This window comes from Stegodyphus dumicola, chromosome 2, assembly GCF_044657685.1.
Source record: "Stegodyphus dumicola isolate Sdum_Otavi_A_Nest chromosome 2, ASM4465768v1".
NCBI classification, from domain to species: Eukaryota; Metazoa; Arthropoda; class Arachnida; order Araneae; family Eresidae; genus Stegodyphus; species Stegodyphus dumicola.
Genome location: NC_140769.1, coordinates 191,605,417 through 191,625,977, shown reverse-complemented (window position 1 = coordinate 191,625,977; position 20,561 = coordinate 191,605,417). Strand labels below are relative to the sequence as shown.

Genomic DNA, 20,561 nt, shown 5'->3' with positions numbered 1-20,561 from the left:
CACAATATGATTATCTTCTTCAAAATATTTGTTTGATATTCATAGCTGGTATCATTTTTTTAAAGCTAGCTTAGGTTAAAATAAATTACAATTTAATATGAATCTAAATTTTAAGCTGGTTAATTGTTTATATTTAAATATATTAGCAAAATTAACATGTTAACATATTAATATGACTTTTGAGTATTTGTTGAAGTGGAATCACCATTGTGATATTGTGAAATAAATTTTAAGTTCTGAATGGCTTGAAGCGTTCAATGTGAAGTCATTGAACGGTTGGCTCTGTTTAAGGTAAACAAATGCTTTATTGTGATGTGTTGTAATAATCGTGTTGAATGAATTTGAAGAACTTTATCTGAAACAAATTAACAGGTTTAAGGAGTGAAGACGAAAATATAGTTAACTAATAATAGGGTTTTAAATAGACCGTGTGTTTGAAAAATTCCGTCTGCCCAGCTATAACGATAGTGAAATACGGAAAGTGCATCTTAATTTTTATGTTTCTAAATTAAGATTTGTTTAATTTTCTTAAAACGTTGACTTTTCAACAGTGCAATAGCAAAATAAAGTTTTATATAATTGTGTATTTTCATGGATCGAGAAACGTGTATTTTATAAATTATACATTCTTCGATTATTATTCCTAAATGTTTATTAGGAGGTTAACTTGAACTTACTTAAACACAACATAACCTAAGTATGTATTGGAGATTAGCTTATGTACGAGTAAAGTGGTGAAATTTTCAGTGCGTTATAGTTTTGGCTTTGTAATATGGTGTTTTAAAATCAAATATAGAGACAAGTAGGTATTCCTTTGATAAATAAATGGATTATCATAAATGTTTTTCTTATTAAAATACTCTGGTTTTACATGCATCTCATTTTTGCATGATATTTTTAGGAATGGTTTAATGGGAAGCAGTAATCTTGCTATAAATTTCATTATACTTTCTCTAAAGTTAATACTTTATAGATACATGCTTTACTGATATTTACTTTTGTAGAGACACAGTATTTCTTCTTCATTTACAAAGTTCAAATTCTATACTGTAGTTACTAGTAAGTACTGTGTTGAGAATTCCCACTAAATTGTCAATCAAATTTTTTTCATTCTCAACAACCTTTCTGTATCTGTTGATTGATTTTTAGAGCATTACTATTCCATTGGAATATTTCTGCTATATCACCTTCATTTATTGCTATTTCTCTGCATTTCTTCACAAATTCCATTAATTGGAAAATTTTGCATTTTGTTCGTGATATCCGGAAACCTTAAAATTTGTGGCTATCATCATAAAGCTTGGTTTGTATTCACTATACATTCTTCACGATGTATCATGAGATTGATAACTGAAGACATGTTGTTCCATTAAAATCAGTCTTGTTCTTATCACACACTGACAGAAATTAAACCTGAATAATATTAGTTTTGTTATTTATTATAGATAATCTATTTCTCGCATGTGTTCAAGGCTTAGGTGTGTCCTAATGAAGTAAATTCCCATGTGTACTAAAGACAGTATTTTGCCATCGTGTACCTGATATGCATTCCAGTGGGGTTTTTTAATTCTAAACAATTTCTAGTTATAGTTTATAGATGGCAAACACACACATATGCTGCGTGGCAGTTGATGATTTCACCTGTGCCATAAAGGGTGACAGGTACATAATGGAAAAGTACCCTTAAAGCTTATTGGAATAATAAATTTGTGTACTATTTGGTTTTGAGGGCCGTGAAAAATCGCCGAACTATTGCTGCCCAAAATAATTGTGGCAACCTTAGCGCGAGAAAGGAAGTATAATTGTAAATAACTATCTAAGGTTGATGTTTTAATTTAGATGAAAAGTTAATTTCATATAATACTTTTTTATTATAATTTATATAAAAAAAGGCTAAACATGATTGAATGAAAGCGTAAGAGTAGATAACTATTTCAGATCATTATTATAATTTATGTAAAAATTGCTAAACATAACTGAATGGATGCCTGCATCGCTATCTCGGTAGCGAATAAAAGCATAATTTCATAAAAAAATAATTTCAAAACATAATTTCATAATAAAGCATTGGTTGTTCAAACATAATTTTCTGTAATGAATGATGCCTTTTCAATGAAAAAATTCTCGGTAAACTGCAAAATCGCCGACTTATTTGTTTGCCTCTTTTTATAAGGGTAAAAACAATTAGATTTTTGTCAATTTTCTTTTACTTTTTAAGTGAAAACAGGTCGATGTGTACATAAATAAAGTCAAGGGTGTGTGCAGTGCCATTTTTTTGCAATTCTGAGATTTTTTTTGAAGTGAAAATAGGTCGATGTGTACATGGATACAGAGTATGTGCAATTCTTAAAAACGCATCAAGCAGTGGGTAATTCTGCACTTTACCCAAAATTCTATTGCAGACTTTTCTTCATGGACAATTCCCAAATTGTTAAATCCATAGGATATCAAAAATTATTTAAAAATTAAACTAGTATTTCAATGGTGTCTTAAGAAATATAGAACTATATAAACTTACGCAATCTGAAATCAACGTGTATGCTAGATTTTGCATGCTGTTAAATGGGCGTGTTTGCTAGATTTGGTGCTTTTGCGCATACATTTTCACTGCAATTTTTTTACGGTCCTCAAAATGGAATAGTACCTAAATTTTGTATTTGTAATTTGGTAAATTTGGTATAAAATCAATTTTTATAAATTTCTATTAAATTTCTCCTCGTCAGTACATTTAACACTTTGCAGCACAATTGGCTTACGTTTGTAATTGTTGTTAAGCGTAATGTCAACATAAAAGGTTACCATGCTATTTGGTATTCAGCTACTGATATTTAAAACAAAAATTGTTTTAGATATCGCTGCATGAGTCATTTCTTAAGCTGCCATGAGTTGACAGTTATGTGGTATTAAAAGCAAAAAATAATAAATTATTCCCCAGGTTGGTGTAAAAATTAGCGATAAACTTCGATAAAGTATTTGGATTTCAGATGTATGCCGAACAATAAGGTGGCGGTGAAGCGAAATTATTAATAATCACTTTTGAATGTATTTTTCTTCAACATAGAAGTGTTTTATTTAGGGCCAAAGTGAAATTAAGATTCAGGACCCTCCACATGTTTTATTAGAAAAAAGTCTACTGCACATGCGTGAAGCATTCGCTATATGCTGCTGTTGGAATCCAATTCTTTTTGGTAGGTCCGAATATTAAATCTTTCCGGATACTAAACGCGTAGATTTCGGACTTTATACTGTATAGGCTTCCCCCCTCCTTGAAGGAAATTCCCCAGCTGCTTTTTATTGTAAAAATGCAATGCACAATACATTTAAATACGTTCAATGTGTGTTAAGTCTACTGTTTACGTTATCAGTAAGGTTTCTGATCGATGCCACCTACTAATTATAGTTTTTGAGAAATTATACACACTTTTGGAACTGCTTGATGTATATCACTATTAATCCTCCTCTATTTCAAGGATTACTGTCTGCATATCTGTATATGAATAAAGAAATCAGTTTTAAAGTAATTTGGCCCAAATTGTACCTGATGAGAGCAAGAAATATTAAGTGCATTTGAAATTATTTTAATTGTATAAATTCAAATGTAAGATTTGTTCCATTCTAAAGATGTTCTTCAAAAAATCATGCTTCTCTTAAAGCAGCCTAGCATTTAAAAAATACATTAAAAATTTAAAAAAAAACGTATTTTCTTAGTTTTACTATAAGATATGACATTTAGACCAAATGATTTTGGTATTTCAAATGCATCATCTTGTCAGTAAAATCATTCCATCTCTCCTTTTCTGTAAAATATATTAAAAAGGGATGATCTTATCAGCAAAATGGCCTTTTATTTCGACTGATATGATACACCAGAACCTTTTGCTTCTGTCATTTGCTTGTAAGGTAAAAATATATTTATGGGTTCCCCTTGGCGAAAATTGGCGGTACATAGATAACGATTTTGTGCAGTTCTTTGACCTTGTTATTTTGGCTTTGTGTGGCGGCGATTTTTGTGCCAAAAAATTGCTGCTACACAAAGCCAAAACAGCAAGTCAAAGAATTGCACAAACTTGGTGTCCATGTACACATCAACCTATTTTCTCTTAAAAAACATCAGAGAATTGCACAAACTTGGCATTGTGCACTCCCTTGACTCTGTACACATTGATTTATTTTCACTTAAAAAGTCAAAGGAGCAGCCAATTCTATTCTAGAGCCAAACAAAAAATATTTAATCTCAAATTACATTTTAAATCAAACTTTGAAATAACATAAAAAAAGAAAATCATCTTAGCACTACACAAAGGATATATCGACTTACCTTATTTAGAAATTTCTGTGTCTTCACTCAAACAAAATTCGGAACTTTTCCGTTTCACCGGCGCAAATCTCGCCAAGTAGACTTTATTGGCGACAACATACAGTATACTCATAAAAAATTTTAACAAATGTTAGTTCTTAAGAGTTTTTTATTTTAAAGGCATAAACATTTTAATATTGTTTAAAATTTTGTAAAAAGGCCAATAAACAAAGACAATAAATTTATAAAAAGACATTAATTTAAGAATTTACTATGCTTTTATGGTTCAACATCCTGATTCGCCAGATCTGATCCTTATCTCATCTCGCATTGACTACGCTACAAAAATCTAATTCTCTCAATTATCTACATTAATTTCAAGTTAAATCTTAGTTTGGAATACGAGTTTAAATGAAAGAATTACAGTCAAAAGTCGTTAATTCGGACACCCATAATCCGGAATGATCTATAATCCGGACCTCAAAGCTAAAAACTTTCTGCGCATGCGCCGCGTTGATACATGCGGATAGGCGTTTACGCGTGTGCGTAAGACCTTTTAAGTCTGCGCATATGCATGTGCGCAAGTGCAGAATACGTTTTCGCGTGCGCGTTTTATGTATAACGGACGGAATAAGCTAAAATTATCTAATTATCTATTTCAGTTAATGTTGATGATTGCGTTGTTCCTTAATTTTCGAATTGGATCCGGCTTATTATTTTTTGCAGACTGTAAGAGCAGTACTATAAAAGTAAACTTGAACTTTCGATTATATCAAATAGAATTTTTGATGCTGGAGCTCCCAAACGATCTACAAAACGAAAGTATGTTTCGATGTCCATCAAACAAAAAGTGGAATTGCTGCAAAAAATGGATAAAGACATGAAGAAGGTGACAGAGAGGCTAGTGAAAACGAAAAAATTTCGATTGACAAGTTAGTCGGTATTCTCGGCACAGCAATTACGGGACTTGAACAGCGGAACTTCGTAACTGAACAAGAAATTATGTCTGTTTATAGAATTAAAGAGAAAGTATTATCACATAAAACGAAGCAACTTAAACAACTTACATTGAAAGAAATGTTTAATAAAGTAAACAAATAAATATTAAGCTTTTTTTTTTTGTAAATTTTGATACCCTTTAGATCATAATTGTTCTTTATTTCATAAATTACGGTTTCATATTTTTAATTTTAGAATTTCTGCATGCCATCTTACGAGATTTAAACTGATGATCTATAATCCGGAATCGCCGAAGTCCCGACGAGTCCGGATTAACGACTTTTGACTGTATTTCAATTTTTATAAACAGGTTTTTCAGAAATTATGTAAAACCTCAGTGCTTTACTTCGCTAGAGCCTTCTCATTAGAATTGATGAATTTAAGCCTTCACTTTGCCTTTTCTATATTTTCGCCTTCGGTGAGCAGTGTGATTGCATTGTAATTGACTTAATTACTGCGAATGACCTTAGAACATGAAATTGAACTATCTGGTAAAAATTCTATGTAATTGTATGCCAGTATTGAAAGAAACAATCAATCTGATAAGAAATGGCTGTGACTTGTTTTGAAAATGAGGTGTAAGAACCACTACCAGCGAAGATATTCCGTTTGCCATCAATTGGTGGCGACTTTATCACCTGCGCCAGCAAAACAGAAAAGCAGCCAAAATTCCTTAACAGCATCCAAAAACTTCCTAAAATTATCTGAACTAGAATCTGTATACTGGAGTCGCTACATAAATTCACAAAAATAAGAGTAAAAAATATTCTTCGACCATATGTATTTCCTTCTTATAAAAAGGACACTTATAATGGTTACTAAGTAAACCTCATTTACACACCAGTCAATTAATCCTTTTTTTTTCCCCTTTCATTCCAAATTGTACAAAAACTTCAAATTAATCTTACCACATCAACTGCCATTTTACTCTATAAACCACAAAATAACCACCCTACTTCCTAAGCAACATCCGACACACAAACAAATTTTTAAATCTTTTTTTTAAATTTCTTTTCTTTTTTCTTTTTTTAAAAAATCTTTTCCCATCATTCAAATTCACCACAACCATGCAACCAATTACATCATAATAGGGTTTCCATAACATTCAACTATTCAGGTTATAAGGTATTTCTCCCACTTCCCTAGCGTGCCTTTGTGGTGTAGTGGTTCTGCACACTGAACCTGTATCTCAGAGGTCCGTGGTTCGATTCCCGGCGAAGGCGGTTGCATATTTTTCATCTTTTCTGCTTCCAATTACACTAATAATTCTACATACAAGGTTACCATAAATGAAACAACAACTTTGTGATAATCCAAAGGGCACCCTTCAATATACCATAACCACTGTAATATTTGACATTTCAATTCAGCTGTAGATATTATTCTTAAATACTTTGATTTTTGGTTTATTGCAGGATTGTTATTGTTCTTAAACAGTTTCATGGTTCCGAATATTTATTTACTTTCACTTGGTGACAAAATAAAAGGTAATTGTTGTATGTTAAATTAGAGTTTTTGTAAAAATACATATTTTTAGAAATACCTATTAATACATATGTATTAAATACTTTTTTTTTTGAAATCTAACGAAAGATTAGACTGATGAAAATATCAGTTACAAATCAAGTATGGGAGTTCATTGTCAAGTATCAAGTTCATATTTATGCATGTTTTTATTTTAGGTATTTGTTACAAAAAATTGCAGTAAAAATGTGGCCTATGTATGTGGATTATTCGGATGATGAATGTAGGAGAGTTTTACGGAGTTTAGGTTGGTAATTTACCTAATTATTGTCTTTTTTTTTAAATTTGTAACAAATGTATGTAGTAAAATAATCTAGTATTTTACTACATACATTTTAATACTTAATACTTATATAGTAAAATATTTATGAATTTTGTGTTAATTATTATTACCTTAATTACCTTTTTATTTTGCATGGAAAGAATTAGAAGCTTATGCAGCTGTTGTCAATGCTTTTCGAGCTCAAGGTGCATTGACCAAAGAAAGAAAGAAATTGCTGCAAGATTTGTGTTTTGCATTAAGGTTAGTGATTAAAATGTTATTTTTTTTATTTTAATTACGTAGTATATTTCTTTTTGAATGAATGAACTTTTTTGTGTTGTAAAATATGTAACTGATCTGAATTTTTTAAAACAGTGCCTTATATATATTTGGTGGTCGTATGTGCTTAATGCATGATATAATTAAAGAAAATAAGAGTAGACAATCTCCTATAACAAAAGAATATATTAAGTACTAAATTACAATTTAAATTACATTGCAGAGATCAACACAGAGCTCGGAACACAGTTCGTGCTAGCGTCGCGTACACTTGTCCGACGAGAAGTCTGAGTGAGTAAAAATGTCGCTTTGCTGCTCCGATTAAGAACTGGATTTTACACGTGGCGCCATCTCATGAATAGAAGTTGAAGTATCTGTCAGAACGCCACAGTACTCCCCCCCCAAGTACCATCAGTACGTTATAAGTACTTTGGGTTAAATTTAACCTTTCTTCCAGATCTGGTAGTTTTAGGTTGCTCTTTAACGGGATGTAAGCTTTCTGCCGGGAGTGATGTTGATGAGGAAGTTGTTGGATCTTGCATTAGAAATGCTGGTTTGAGACGATCGATTCCAATTACTGATTGTTTGCCATTGCAGATGATGGTGAAATGTTTCGGTGTTCGTTTGACAACTTTGAATGGACCATCGTATGAAGGTGTTAAAGTTGGCTTGATTGCATCGTTGCGCACGAATACGTGCGAAGATGTCTCAAGCGCAGGATGTACAAAATAGCTTGGCTGGTTAAGCAAAGATGCTGGGGTTGGCGAGATATTGCTCATGGTCTCACGTAAACGTTGAAGGAATGTTGGAGGGTCGATAACTGGAGTAGATTCTGGGTGAAAGAATTCACCTGGCAGACGGAGGGTTGCACCATATAACATTTCAGCACAAGTGCTACTAATGTCTTCTTTGAATGCTGTGCGAAGACCAAGCAAGACTAGGGGTAAGGCTTCTGTCCAGTGTGTGCTACTGTGGCACTTCAGACCTTGTTTGAGAGATCGGTGAAAGCGTTCCACCATCCCATTTCCAGATGGATGGTATGGTGTTGTGCGAATATGGCGAATGCCAAGAAGGGAGGTGAGGGATGCGAACAAGTGACATTGAAATTGTCGGCCTTGGTCAGTAGTGATGGTGGTAGGCATGCCAAATCTTGAAAGCCACTGGGAGATGAATGCTCGAGCTACAGTTTCAGTGGATATATTTTCAATAGGAATGGCTTCAGGCCATCTTGTGTACCAATCAATACAAGTGAGGAGGTAAGTGTAACCATTTGAAGGAGGGAATGGGCCAACCAAGTCCAAGTGCACATGATCAAAGCGTCTTGCTGGAAGGTTAAATTGTTGAATGGGGCTGTGAGTGTGACGGGATACTTTACACCGTTGACATCTAGTACATGAACGAGTCCATTCTGTGATGTCTTGATTCATTGCTGGCCAGACAAATCTGTCTGCGATCAGCTTTTTGGTGGCACGGATTCCAGGATGTGCCAAATTGTGAAGGCATTAAACACTTCACGTCTAAAATTGACTGGAATATAGGGACGTATTCTATTGTTCTTTATGTCACAGTAAATTTTAAGCGTTGGATCAATGTGCAGCCGTTGTAACTGAAGGGAGGTTTGTGGATTTGAGATTAGGTTCTTGAGTTCCTCATCATGCAATTGAGCTTTTGCAATTTCAGAGAAATCTGGGGTAGTGAGGTTGATATTGTTTACCCGAGACAAGGCATCAGCGACACAATTATCATTACCAGAGACATATCTGATATCTGTACTAAACTGGGCGATGAAATCCAGATGTCGAAGCTGACGTGGAGAACGTGAGTCAGAGTTTTTTCTAAAAGCGAAGGTTAATGGTCGATGATCGGTGAAAATGATGAAGTCGTGTCCTTCCAAGTTGTGCCGGAAGTATTTAACAGCACAGTACACAGCAAGTAGCTCTCTGTCATATGTGCTGTATTTCCTTTCTGCAGTAGTAAGTTTTCTGGAAAAGAATGCCATTGGGGAAAGTCCTTTAGTGGTATGGGCTTGAAGCACTGCTCCTATGGCCGTGTCAGATGCATCTACCATTATAGAGAGCTGATCACTAGGTGAGTGATAAGAAAGTGTGGCTGCATTTGCCAGATCGTGTTTGCATTGCACGAATGCTGCAGATGCAGATTCAGTCCAAGGGACAGCTCGTTGATCATTTTTTTTGCTATTCTTCAGAAACTCATGTAGGCAGGCTTGTGTTTTTGCGGCATTTGGCAGAAAGCGTCGGTAGAAATTTAACATTGCTAGAAAACGCTTCAGTTCAGAGATGGTTTTGGGCTGAGGTAGGTCGTTAATTGCTTTGACTCTTTCCGGTAAAGGTTTGACTCCATTCTGGGTGATAAGACATCCAAGAAAGGAAACTGAGGGTTGACCAAGTACACATTTGGATGGATTTAGTTTTAATCCATGATCTTTAAGGCGAGTGAAAATCTGACGCAGATGTTGAAAATGTTCTTCCGCATCTGTAGATGCAACCAGGATATCATCAAAATATGGAATGCAGAAATCGAGGCCAGACAGTACTTGGTGTATGAAACGCTGAAATGTTTGGCCAGCATTGCGAAGGCCAAATGGCATATATAAGTACTCAAAGAGACCAAATGGTGTAGTCACTGCGGTCTTGGGCACATCTTCAGCATGCACTGGGATCTGATGATATGCTCTGGCAAGATCGAGGGTAGAAAATATGTTTGTTCCATGAAAAGGATGGGTACAGTCTTGGATATGTGGGACTGGATATCTGTCAGGGACTGTGACAGCATTAAGTCGACGATAATCCCCACAAGGCCGCCAGTCACCATTAGACTTTTTAACCATGTGAAGTGGACTGGCCCATGGACTTTTAGATGGGCGAATGGTTCCCTGTGCTAGCATGAATTCAAATTCTTTGCGAGCAGCTTTTAGCATCTCTGGAGAAAGACGACGAGGCTTGGAAAATACAGGTGGGCCATGTGTTTCAATGTGATGATACACTTCTGGCTGATGAGTATGCTCCCCTGATTTGGATGGGTTTAAAATGTCAGGGAATTCTGCTAATAACCGATGAAACCGTGTGCTGCCCGATAAAACACTTATGTTGGTAGGTACGTTTGATACGTGAGAAGCTTGGCCCTGTGATGTCAGCTGAGTTGTAACATCAATTAAGCAATTATTCTTGACATCCACTAGAAGGTGGAAATGTGTCAAGAAGTCGACACCAATAATTGCTTGAGTTACATCCGCAATAATAAAAGGCCAGTTGAAAGTCCGGCGCAAGTTTAAATCAAGTGTCAATAGTTTGGTGCCGTAGGTTGCAATTTGGGTACCATTGGCTGCATACAGTACAAGTTTATTAAGTTGGTGAGCATTTGTTTTAGTTCTCGGGAGCACTGATATGTCAGCTCTAGTATCTACTAGAAAACATAACTGAGTTGAACGATCAGCCAGTACTATTCTGTCGATGTGGCGGACATTCTGTTGGCCAGCAGAAGACCGCCCATTTAGTTTCCCGCTTGTTCAAAAGTGCATGGAGGGGCACACTTGCGAGCTTGCGAGCCAAAATTCATATGATAAAAACATATGCTACTTGTGGGATTTTTGCACTGCGTTCGAGTATTGTGACGAGATCGATTCCTGCTTCGAGCACGAAATTTATTACGTGGGCCCTGATTTGATCGACTGTATCTCCGTGAAGCATGAAGACTTGTAGAGAGTTCAGATACTTTTTTGGTCAATTCAGCCACTTTTTGTTCGAGGGATGAACTGGAAGGTGCAGCATTAGCAGCACTGACATAAGCTGGAGTAACAAGTTCATTAATTTTGTCAGCCATTGCTGCTAAACGGGTTAGATCTTCATTGGAAGCAGCGAGAATTATTTGTATGTTATTAGGGAGACGCGAAAGCCATAGTGACTTCAACAAGTCGTCACTAAAATGGCTTCCTGCCAGATCACGCATTCGTGACAGCAAGTATGAAGGTCGCTGATCTCCAAGTTCAAGTCCTTGTAGTAAAGTACGTATTTTTGAAGATTTACTTTCTGAATAGATTTCAATGAGCCGCTGTTTCAGTTTGGAGTATTTATCACAATCAGGTGGTTTGAGAATTAAGTCATGCACTGAATTCAGAATATCAGACTCAATTGCTGCAAGTACATGGTTGAATTTTGTAGAATCCTCACTAATGCGAGCAATAGAAAATTGTGCTTCGATCTGAGCGAACCACAATGAAGGATTATTTTTCCAGAAAGGCGGTGGCTTCACCGCAACGCGTGTGATTTGTGGCTCTGGTGGAATATCGTCGGGCATACTGATAGATAATTTTCACTTTAAATAATAAACACTTAACAGCACAAATATTGTAGCATGAAGATACACTATTGATATTTTACCATGATAACAATAAATATTTTAACCATGCAGAAAAAATTTACGTAACGATACACACACAAATAAGACAGGGTCAGCAATTACACACACAAATAATATTTTACCGAAATGCATTTGAAAAGAAACCCCTATTTGAGAAAAAAAAAAATGATGCGTTCATTTTGTATTGCGCACACACAAAATCACCACTTCACACTGTAAAGGCACTTTCGAAGGAAAAAGGAAATCACTCCTGTAGCACGTGGGAAAGAAATTCACTACTTTCGAACACTGAGAAAAGAATTTTGCCGTAGCATGTTGCACAAAAGTTACTGATGTGGCACATTTAGCGAAAATCACTGTTGTAGCACATTTGTCGTTGAATGATCGAAGAATTATTGCACGACTGGCGAAGTCAGCGGAACGGAACAGATCACATTGATGATTTGCTGAAGCTCCTTGCGATGATATGCACGACTTTGAAAAAAAAACACAAGCAATATATATCAATACTTCTAGAAATAATTGAAGGGGTACGTTGTAGCATACGTTTAATGTCCATATTCGTTGTTATTTTTAGTCAGTTCTTCAGAATGCCTTGGATGCACGTGGCTTAGGGTCCTTGAAAATCCATTCTCAGTAGCGTGCTCAGTCAAAAGGTCACCACTTTTGGTGGTCGTGTGTGCTTAATGCATGATATAATTAAAGAAAATAAGAGTAGACAATCTCCTATAACAAAAGAATATATTAAGTACTAAATTACAATTTAAATTACATTGCAGAGATCAACACAGAGCTCGGAACACAGTTCGTGCTAACGTCGCGTACACTTGTCCGACGAGAAGTCTGAGTGAGTAAAAATGTCGCTTTGCTGCTCCGATCAAGAACTGGATTTTACACGTGGCGCCATCTCATGAATAGAAGTTGAAGTATCTGTCGGAACGCCACATATATATAAATATGTAATATGAGAGCACAAGGAAAAGCCGGAGCAGTGTTGATGCGTACTTAGATCCATATTGAAGAAGAATTTTGATTGCATAGTATGCTAATAATGTTAACTTGGCAATATCTAAAGAACTTGGCAGTCGAGGCAATTTTAATCCCATTTTTATTTGCATTTGATAATTTGTGGCCACAATCACTTGGCACTCTAGTCGTGCCTTTCCACAGAAGATTCACATTTTTTATATTGTTGAGATAGAAAGCAAGCCAGCGAAATTACATCTTAGCTGAGTTGAGAGCAAAAGCTGAAGTGCATAGTTATGCAAGATGGAAGCATGCCAAGAGAAAATTTTGGTTTGCAGTTTGGTGATTGGTCAAGAGGCATCTGCATTAACGTTTACGTAAGATTGCATGATTAATTTGAATGACGCAGTTTAGACTTAAGTGCTATTTTTAGGACAGATAGATGAAGTTCCCAAATGAAATAGAAAATAAAAGAAGTTATAGTTAATTAAATTTAGAAGTTTGCTTTCATATTTTTTATCTTATTCAGGAGCAGGAATTTTGATGATGTAGAAGTGTTGATCCATAATGACTAGGAATTGGGGCGAAGGCAGATTAAATCTTCAGTTTTATTTTCAACAACATGTTGCGGCTACACACAAGTCGCCACATTAAATGTGTCTGTTCCAAACGGCTTACATTTTTGATAGATTTGCAGCAAAAAAGAAGAAGCAGACAGGCTGCTGTCTACCTAAGGCAAAGCGTACAAAGAAAGTGCGTAATGTTCAGGATGAAAAGTCAAACTGAGTTAGTTTTGGTTCTCAAAGCATTTTGATTGGATAGTTAACCCGGGTGTGATTGTGCTGGGTATGTCAAACCCACCCCTTCTTATTTTCTCTGTTTCTCTCCAACCTTTTTTTAATAATGGGTGATTCTTCTTGTAGCTGCCCCCAAGGTCCATAACCTTGGAAAGGAAGAATAGGGTAAAGAGTTCTAAAAATAGGTATCTTTAAATTGCCACTCCAGGGTATGTCACACCCAGCGCGAGCATTTGTGTTACAGTTCTGAGTATTGGTAGATGCACTGAAATCGTTGTCTGAGTATTGCACATTTTCAAAGTTATGATAAAAAAATTCGACATTTAAGAAATTTACTTATACTGTTTCTTCGGGTGAAGAAAGTCTTGAGGAAGGTAATGAAGTGCCGGATACTGGAGAAATTTACAGCGAACACGAATCTTCCACAGAACTAGAATCTGATTTAGAGAGCGATATTTCTGATTCAAATGAAAGAGACTATTTTATAGGGAAGGATAATATAACAAAATGGAGTAAAATGAAATTCCATGGAAATGTTAGAATTTTTGCTAGAAATATAATTTCGAAACTCCCTGGAAACACATGCATTTCAAAAATGTCGCTGCTCCCTTGGAAGCTTGGAACCTACTTTGATCTTCTGTTTTGATAAAAGAAACTAGTGCAAGGTACTAATATTTTTATTGGCTCAATTAAATGGGGGCAGCTGGGTTTCAGAAAGAAACAACTATTGTTTCTTTATAAACCCAAAAATAGAAATGTGCTAAAGGAGCCGTCGATGTGTGGATGAAATGGCTGCAACATATTCAACGGCTAAAAAAAACAAGTCATTCGCCTATGGCTATTTTTTGTTCCATGTTGAATGTTGTTGCAATAAATGCACAGATAATTTTGCTATCAAGAAAAACACCACCTACTGGGCATCGAACCCAATGTTCATTTCTGAAAACATCGCCATTTCAACTGATAGGAGATTGTAAGAGGTCAACAAGCAATGCTCCCACAAAGTCTAAAAGTAAAACTGGGCAGCAATGAGGCCGGTACAACCCCCTGCTAAGAAAGTAAAGACGACATATAAAAGATGTGCTGAATGCAGGGCCCAAAAAAGGCAGAAAAACCAAGTTTGTATGTGAAAAATGGGAAAAACATGTATGCATGGAACATATGGCATGCATTTCCCAGAATTGAGCAAATTAAAGGTAAAATTTTTAATATATGTTTAAAAGTGTGTTTTCTCTTCTCTGTTTTTGTTGTTTTATGTTTTGTGAAGATTTAATGGTAAAAGAGGGGAAGAAACTGCCCTGGGTACGTCATACCCAGCGCAAGCTGTCCCGTCCATTTTTCTGGTGTGAGTAATGCCGGGTTAATATTGCTGTAAAATTATTATTGGCTGTTGAGTTTTAGTTCAATTTACATCACCAGAATTACGTAAGAGTCATATGACATAGATTTTTCTCGAAATGATGCAGTGCAAATAGATGTTGCTATTTTTAGAACAGAGAAGGGAAATTAATTTCCTCTGCTAATTTAATCTGTTACATATTTTTTATTTTTCTTACATATTCCCTCCCCTTCAAGAAGAAAAAGGCGTAGCGATAGCAAAGCCTTTTTAAAGAAAAAGCATTGAAGCACTAGCAAATAAAAAAAACATAAATCATAAAATTTTGATCCTGTAAAGTATAATGTATAAATATCAGTTTTTAAAAACAAATTTTAAATTTTAGAGTCCTATTGAATTTTTCAGCATTTCAGTCCAAAAGTCTTTTTGTTTGAGAGTTCTCTTAATCATAAATCTTCAGGGAAGGTTCTTGTTATCACAGAATATCACAAAATAAAACTTTTACATAATCATTACTTAAATGTAACTCACATAAATATTTATGATACTAATTTCCATACTAATAAATATAATAAGAGTAACAGTTTCAGAAATTATGGTTTCACTGTTATTATCTTTCATTTCCAATTCCTGATTTTACCAAACTGGAAGGCCTCACAATACTTCTAAACAAACATATCCATCAATAGGGCTGTCCTCTTGAGCTAATCAGTGTGTTTGTTCTCTGCACTGGTGGCCCAGGATGCCTAGGCAGTTACTTGAAAAGGCCTCCGTTCCTTGCATAAGGTAACTGGCCTTTGAGAACTGCACTAATACATTGCACGCTAAAAAAAATATAATATAAAAAAATTTACACACATAAAATGAGAGCCTCCAACATTATCTTACATGAAGAGGGTAAAAGGAACAACTGTACAAAGGTAATTAACAGGCTTCTGTTTCAGAACCAGTACTCCCTCAACATACTCTATACTTAACACACAATCACCCATAAATTTTAACATGCATTTACTACAATTTCATATTACTTCTCTGTACTAATTTTACTTATTTTGTACATCTACTTCATTTTTAGAATAATTATAAAATTCATATTCAAAATTTCAAAAATATAAAAACTTAATAGCCTTCCATAAAAATACTTAAAAATATAAGAATTCTTTACATGCTTTTCTAAATTATTAGAATTCATTATTAAATTATATTTCTTAATATCACAGTGTTCATTTTTAATGTCCAATTTATAATGGGAACTGATATTTTTTCCTTAGAAAAAATATCAGTTCCCATTATAGACTCAGTTACACAAAAGCAGAAACGAAACTAATTTTCTGTCACCTACTTTAAGTGTAAATTTAATCCCATAACTGCGAATTTATTTGCATAAGAGTCGGATCAAGATATGCAGTTCGATGACCTTGAAAGCACTGAAATGATTTGAAAAGTTGACACTCGGAAAACATTCATTATTTTACTGTAAACAAACGCTGAATTAATTTTGAAAGGCTGGCACTAGATTTCATTTTTAAGCATTCGCAGCAAATCTATTATTCAATTTTTTTTTTTTTTTACATTTTTATATTGCTGTTGAATTACGTTGCACTTTTGAAATCACTGCATATGCCGGATTAAATTTTGAAGCATGGATTTTGACTTGCTTTGGAACACTTGTTTTGGAATGATTAGGTGTAGTTGACTTGCTGATACCAGGTTGCGCACATAGATTGACGGAGCTGTACCTATATTGAAAATACAGGTATAATTAACTAATTCGCTTTCTCAGTCGTAGCCACAATTTGGATGATAACACTTCTGTGAAGAACAGGCATATTTTGATGATTTAAAACACTTTTTTTTTTTTTTTAAACATTTAAGAGATAGCTGTACACTTTGAGACTTTCAGGTACTTGATATCCAGTATGAATTTCCGCTACACATGGAAGTTTGAAAAGATGGTTGGTTATTGCAGACATTTCCACTGGAATTCCAACGCACAGGACGTGCGTCCTGTTGACTCTGTTGTAATAAAAACAAACTTAGAAGTAATGATGAGCAGAATTTTGATGGCGTAGAAATGTTGATATATAATGATATATAATGGCTAGGAAGTTGGAGGTGAAGGCAGATTAAATCTTCAGTTTTATTTTCAGCAACATGTTGCAGCTACACACAAGTCAGCACATTATATGTGCCTGTTCCAAAGGGCTTACATATTTGATAGATTTGCAGCAAAAAAGAAGAAGCAGACAGGCTGCTGTCTACCTAAGGCAAAGCGTACAAAGAGAGTGCGTAATGTTCAGGATGAAAAGTCAAACTGAGTTAGTTTTGGTTCTCAAAGCATTTTGATTGGATAGTTAATATTGCTGTAAAATTATTATTGGCTGCTTGAGTTTTAGTTCAATTTACATCACCAGAATTACGTAAGAGTCATATGACATAGATTTTTCTCGAAATGATGCAGTGCAAATAGGTGTTGCTATTTTTAGAATAAAGAAGGGAAATTAATTTCCACTGCTTATTTAACCTTTTACATATTCTTCATTTTTTTTTTTACATATATATATACTTTGGCTACCTTGTTGTGCAGCAGCACCACAAGTCTGGGTTTCGATCCCTGGGCTGGACAATGTTGACTCAGCCTTTCATCCCTGAGTGGTCGATCAAATGAATATCAAGTTTGCTTGGGGACTAAACACTGAGGGGCCTGCAGCAAGCTGACCACTTGTCCAGGGCATATGCTTATGCACCCCTGAGCAGATGCTCAGGAAAGCGGATATTGGGATACTGCAAGCCATGGTGCACTACGTCTGTTGCACCACCAAGTTTAATTTAGTTATATATAAGTACTTTTTGATTTTCTATGTATCTAAAATGTCATATCAATAATCATTTTGTGAATTGGTGAAAGACGTTTGTTTTACTATTCTGTTCATAAATACTTATAATATGAAGCACTTTTATAAGAAATAAATTTTATATGGAGAACGACTATTTGACTCATACAGTAAAATTCCAGAAATCCGCAAAGCTTGGGGCAGAGGTTGTGTGCATTTTAGGATTTTGCAGATTTCAGGACAGAAAAGAAAAAGCATAATATTCGGACTAAAAATGCAAAATGAATAAGGCATATTAGATACATTTAATTAAATTATTATATACATTATTGCAATAATTTATTATATGCATTAATTTATTATTACATATATAAATTGATTATGTTATTCATTGTAGTATATGTACACAGCATCGAGGTTTGCCGATTTCACCTCGTGCAAAGATTTCCGGTTTCGGATTCCGGTGTTAGAATCACTGTTGCCGTAAAATTTCAATGGCTTTTCTTTATTTTTCCGTATATCATACACAGTCGTGTCGCAATTCCATACCATTCTGCTATAAATCGAGGAGTAGCACCTGCTTTCATCTTTTGTAGAATTTGCACCTTTTGCATTACCGTCAATGCAACGTGTTTACGTTTTTCAATGTTGCAAGCAGTAAAATCGCGAGTGCGATTCTTATCTGTCATTGCAGATTAGAGAGAAAAAATTTATTTATTTTATCTTATTTTTTTAACTTTTTTATATCAATCATTTGGTATTTCCATTTTGAATCATTATTATTCGGTAATTATGACATCATTATTCGGTAAGTATTTTTTTCTTTGATATTTCGTACTCAATGTTGCGGTTTCCGGAACCTATAAACTGAATGTTTATATTCTGAGAGGCAACGCGGATTTCGGGACAAAATATATCAAAAGCAGAGAAGTTCAGTTGAGTATTCAACCATGACAATTGAAAGAACAAGGCCTTGACACTGGGATTATGATGTCGCTAGTACTAGGTAAAAGAAAGAATATACTTGCACCACGGTAATCCTGTATAAGTTAGAAATGAGACAGAAATGCTTGTTAAAAATCCTGTGCCCAGTATCAACAGGAATAGTTTATTAATTGAGCATGTTTTCTTTTACTGTATCAAATTTAAGAAATTTACTGAAGTTTTTCTCTAATGCATTATTGTAAAATTGTTTTCAAGTTTTAGGTTCTTTTAAATAATTGGCATTATGTTGAAGTACAATGTACTTGATAAGTATATCTAAAGCATAGCAAGTGTTACATGATTCATAAAAAAGGTTATAAACATAACTTGATACTAAAACATTTGTTTTTATTTGAGTGTTATTTTTTCAAAAATATTGCAGCTTTTCAGCGTAATAAATATTAGGTTGTCCGGAAAATAATGCAGGTTTTTAACCTATATCCTTAAAGTATCATAACTCAAAAACAATTTTATTAATCAAAATAAGCACCATGCGAATCAATGCATTTTTGCCAACGAGATATAAGTTTATTTATGCCGGTAGAATAAAATTACGGTGTTCTGGACGTGATAAAGTTGTCAAAGGCGTTTTTGACCTTGTCTTGGTTTCTGAAGCATTTCTTCTGGAGAATATTATCCAGATGTTTGAAAAAGTGGTATTCGGTTGGCGAGAGGTCAGGCGAATATGGGAAAAGAGGGAGAGTCTCATATCTCAATTTGTTCAATTCCTGTAGAACCCTACACGACGTGTAGTTGCACGACGTGCGGCCAAGCATCGTCATAGAGAAAAACTCACCACTTTCTGTTGACCAATGGTGAGCACATGCGTTGCAATGTTAGGCGCATTTCATTGATTTGTTGACAGTACTTATCTGCTGTAATTGTTTTGTCAAAGGAGCAGCCAATCCGTTTTTAGATTTAGGAAGCTGTAGTGGATGAGACCGGCCGCAGACGACCAAACAGGCACCATAATTTTCTTTTGGTGCAAATTTGGCTTTGAAAAGTGTGGTGGTGTCACCAGTTGTTAGAGAAATCCACTTTTCATCGCACATAACAATTCGATCAAGAAAAGGATAGTTTTTGTTGCGGAGAAGAAGAGCAGGTGACACTTCAAAACGGCGACTTTTTTTATTTTCGCTCAATTCGTGAGGCACCCACTTATCAAGCTTCTTTGACTTTCCTATACAATTCAAATGATTAGAAATCATTGTTTTGCTTATGCTAAGCTCCTCCGCAAGCTCTCGAACAGTTGTGCACTGGTTTGTTTCAACTTAAGTCTTCAAATCATCGTCATCAACAGCTGAAAAGCATCCACGACGTTCTTGATCTTCCAGGTCAAATTCTCTATGACGAAACGTTTGGTATCACAATTGAACTAGAGATTCATTAACACTTTTCTCGCCCCATACTTCATTGGCATTTCGAGCCATTTGTGTTGTGCTGTGGCCTAGCTTGTACTCATTAGAGTAAATTTGTAGAAAATCTCATTTTGACATGTAAAGAAAAACACCTAGTAAATATTTTTGGAACAAAATGATCCAAATCAATACATTGTTGCCAATGAGATATAAGTTTACTTATATTGGTAGAATAAAATTCCGGTGTTCTGGACGTGATAAAGTTGTCAAAGGCGTTTTTGACCTTGTCTTGGTTTCTGAAGCATTTCTTTTGGAGAATATTATCCAGATGTTTGAAAAAGTGGTATTTGGTTGGCGAGAGGTCAGGCGAATATGGGGAAAGAGGGAGAGTCTCGTATCCCAAATTGTTAAATTTCTGTAGGGTCAGTTGCACGACGTGCGGCCGAGCATCGTCATAGAGAAGAACTCGCCGCTTTCTGTTGACCAATGGCGAGCACATGCGTTGCAATGTTTGGCGCATTTCATTGATTTGCTGACAGTACTTATCT

At 35.1% G+C, this 20,561-nt stretch overlaps 1 protein-coding gene across 4 annotated transcripts in view; it reads left to right on the top strand.

The window, feature by feature from the left end:
- The first annotated feature begins 213 nt into the window (after nucleotides 1–213).
- Nucleotides 214–20,561, top strand: part of LOC118200638 (uncharacterized) — a 122,982-nt gene continuing 102,634 nt past the window's right edge. The window contains exons 1-4 of one of the 4 annotated variants that reach the window (XM_085811590.1): nucleotides 256–291; nucleotides 6,712–6,783; nucleotides 6,979–7,067; nucleotides 7,244–7,343. In XM_085811590.1, the coding sequence (XP_085667716.1) occupies nucleotides 7,007–7,067; nucleotides 7,244–7,343 (161 nt within the window). In that variant the 5' untranslated portion in view covers nucleotides 256–291; nucleotides 6,712–6,783; nucleotides 6,979–7,006. Of the gene's footprint in view, nucleotides 292–343; nucleotides 803–6,711; nucleotides 6,784–6,978; nucleotides 7,068–7,243; nucleotides 7,344–20,561 lie in introns of those variants that run through there. The other 3 variants (XM_085811591.1, XM_085811592.1, XM_085811593.1) reach the window with 3 other exon arrangements.